Source organism: Protobothrops mucrosquamatus, unplaced genomic scaffold (assembly GCF_001527695.2).
Source record: "Protobothrops mucrosquamatus isolate PMUCROS unplaced genomic scaffold, P.Mucros_1.0 scaffold3288, whole genome shotgun sequence".
Taxonomy (NCBI): domain Eukaryota; kingdom Metazoa; phylum Chordata; class Lepidosauria; order Squamata; family Viperidae; genus Protobothrops; species Protobothrops mucrosquamatus.
In genome coordinates, this window is record NW_015389279.1 from 82,743 (window position 1) to 85,735 (window position 2,993).

At 50.9% G+C, this 2,993-nt stretch overlaps 1 protein-coding gene across 1 annotated transcript in view; it reads right to left on the reverse strand.

The window, feature by feature from the left end:
* Positions 1-210: 210 nt before the first annotated feature.
* Positions 211-2,993, reverse strand: part of LOC107297405 (secreted frizzled-related protein 2-like) — an 8,088-nt gene continuing 5,305 nt past the window's right edge. Inside the window, exons 2-3 of the mRNA XM_015826772.2 lie at positions 2,208-2,285; positions 211-518 (exon numbers count right to left, since the gene is read on the reverse strand). Of these exons, the coding sequence (XP_015682258.2) occupies positions 211-518; positions 2,208-2,285 (386 nt within the window). The remainder of the gene's footprint in view (positions 519-2,207; positions 2,286-2,993) is intronic.

The window sequence follows — 2,993 nt, forward strand, 5'->3', positions numbered from 1 at the left end:
ATTGAAGTCCACAAGTCTTTAAAGTGGCCACGTTTGAAGACCCCTGGTCTAGGATCACCTGTATTATCCCCCTCCTGTTCCTCCAAGTTTGCTAGCTATTCCCTTCGGGCCAGTTTGTCTGCGACCTGGGAAAACCAGTTGTCTGCGGGCCCAGCCTCCATCCCCAGGGTCCACAGCTGGCAGGGGATGATGGGCAGCGAGGAGCCAGCTCTAACACTGCAGCTTCCGCACCGCCCTGGAGAACCTCTTCAGCTCTTTCTCCCCGTGTTTCCACCTCCTGACCCAGGAGAGGACCAGGCGGTTGCTGAGACGGTGGCCCATGGCCAGCACCACCGTGCCCGGCCCCCCTGCCAGCTCTTCGCAGGAGCAGGCCTCGCCGTCCACCAGCCACAGGACCGGCTTCTTCCGCTCGTCTTCGGACCAGTTGGCCTGCTTGTAAAGCGTCCGGCCACGGAGCTCTGGGATGACTTTCAGGTCGCCCCCAACGCCGGACAAGGATTTGATGGTCATCTTTAGAGCTGAAAGAGGGAGAAGGAAGAGGGCAACTGAAGGTCAAGACTTAATACAGAATAACGGAGGGACCTTGGAGGTCATCTAGTCCATCCCCCTGCTCGGGCAGGATGACACTGCGCCATCCCAGACAAATGGCTGTCCAGTTTCTTCTTGAAAACCTCCAGTGTTGGAGCACCCACAACTTCTGGTGGCAAGCTGTTCCACTGGTTAATTGTCCTCCCTGTTAGGAAGTTTCTCCTTAGTTCCTGGGTTGCTTTTCTCCTTGATTGGTTCTATCATCTGTCTGTCTGTCTGTCTATCGGTCTATCTGTCTCCATCCATCCATCCATCCATTTTCTATCTTGTCTGTCTGTCTGTCTGTCATATCTATCTTATCTTTCTGTCTCATAGAATCGGAGAGCTGGAAGAGACCTTGAAGATCTTCTAGTCCAGGGGTCTTCCAACGTGGCCCTTTGATGACTTGTGGACTTCAACTCCCAGAATTCCTCAGCCAGGCACGCGTGCCTGGCTGAGGAATTCTGGGAGTTGAAGTCCACAAGTCATCAAAGGGCCAAGTTGGAAGACCCCTGTTCTAGTCCAAATCTATCCCATTCCAGACAAAGGCTGTCCAGTCTCTTCTTAAAAACTTCCAGTGTTGGAGCATTCACCGCTTCTGGTGGCAGGTTGTTCCACTGGTTAATTGTCCTCACTGTCAGGAAGTTTCTCCTTAGTTCCAGGTTGCTTCTCTCCTTGATGAGTTTCCATCCGTTGCTTCTTGTCCTGCCTTTTTTAGGGGCTTTGGGGAACAAGTGGACCCCCTCCTTTTCTTCGTGGCAGCCCCTCAAATATCGGAAGACTGCTATCATGTCTCCCCCTAGTCCTTCTCTTCATTTGACTGGACTTACCCCGTTCCTGCAACCGTTCGTCTTAATAACAGAATGCCGGAAGGGACCTTGGAGGTCATCTAGTCCAACCCCCTGCTCGAGCAGGAGATCCTACACCATTTCAGACAAGTGGCTAGTGATGGAGAAGGAAGGAAGGAAAGAAGGAAGGAAGGATAGCAGAATAACAGAATAACAGAGTTGGAAGGGACCTTGGAGGTCATCTAGTCCAACCCCCTACTCAAGCAGCAGACCCTACACATTTCAGACAAGTGGCTAGTGATGGAGAAGGAAGGAAGGAAGGAAGGATAGCAGAATAACAGAATAACAGAGTTGGAAGGGACCTTGGAGGTCATCTAGTCCAACCCCCTGCTCTAGCAGCAGACCCTACACCATTTCAGACAAGTGGCTAGTGATGGAGAAGGAAGGAAGGAAGGAAGGAAGGAAAGCAGAATAACAAAATAAAAGAATTGGAAGGGACCTTGGAGGTCATCTAGTCCAACCCCGTGCTCAAGCAGCAGACCCTACACATTTCAGACAAGTGGCTAGTGATGGAGAAGGAAGGAAGGAAGGATAGCAGAATAACAGAATAACAGAGTTGGAAGGGACCTTGGAGGTCATCTAGTCCAACCCCCTGCTCGAGCAGCAGACCCTACACATTTCAGACAAGTGGTTAGTGATGGAGAAGGAAGGAAGGAAGGAAGGAAGGATTGCAGAATAACAGAATAACAGAGTTGGAAGGGACCTTGGAGGTCATCTAGTCCAACCCCCTGCTCGAGCAGCAGACCCTACACCATTTCAGACTAACGGCTATCCAACCTTCTCCAGACTCACCAAAATCCTGGTTGCAGATTTTCTCCAAGAAATCCTTCTCGCTCGCTCCAGAATCAAGGCAGGCTGTGCATACGGCATCTGGAAGGGGACACAAAGAGAGGGAGGGGCAGGGTGAAAATCCTGGGGGGGGGGGGAAATCTCCTGGAAAAGGTGAAAGGTGGAGCCCCGCCTCCCAGAGGCTGGTAGGAGTCACAGCAACAAAAAGCAGGAGTCTGGGGACCCCTCTTGCTACTAATTTCTCTTGATTAACTTAGGGGGTCAGCAAAGAGGAAGGGCCAAGCCGGAGTCACTTACCAACCGCGTTACTCACTTAGCAACTGCAATGATTCACTTAACAACGGTGGCAAGAAAGGCCATAAAATGGGGCAAAATTGACTTAACCCCCGTTAAGTCCACGGAAATTTTGGGCTCAACTGTTTGTCTAAAGTTGTGGACGAACTGCAAATGAAGGTTTTATTGTTTATTGTTTTCATGTATTTTTACTGGTTTTACTGACTGTATATCGCCTAGAGCTGCCTCCAGGCCAGATGGGAAGCATATAAGTTGAATGAATGAATGGAGGTTCCCCCCCCTCCCTGCCCCCTGGATGGGGAGAGATCTAGGAGGCATGCAGAGGGAGGGAGAGGAGAGAGAAGAGGAGAGAAGAGGAGAGAAGAGAGAGGAGAGAGAGAGGGAGAGAGAAGAGAGAGGAGAGAGAGAGAGAAAAGAGAGAGAAGAGAGGAGAGAGAGAAGAGAGAGAGAGAGAGAGAAAGAGGAGAGAAAGAGAGAGAAGAGAGAAGAGAGGAG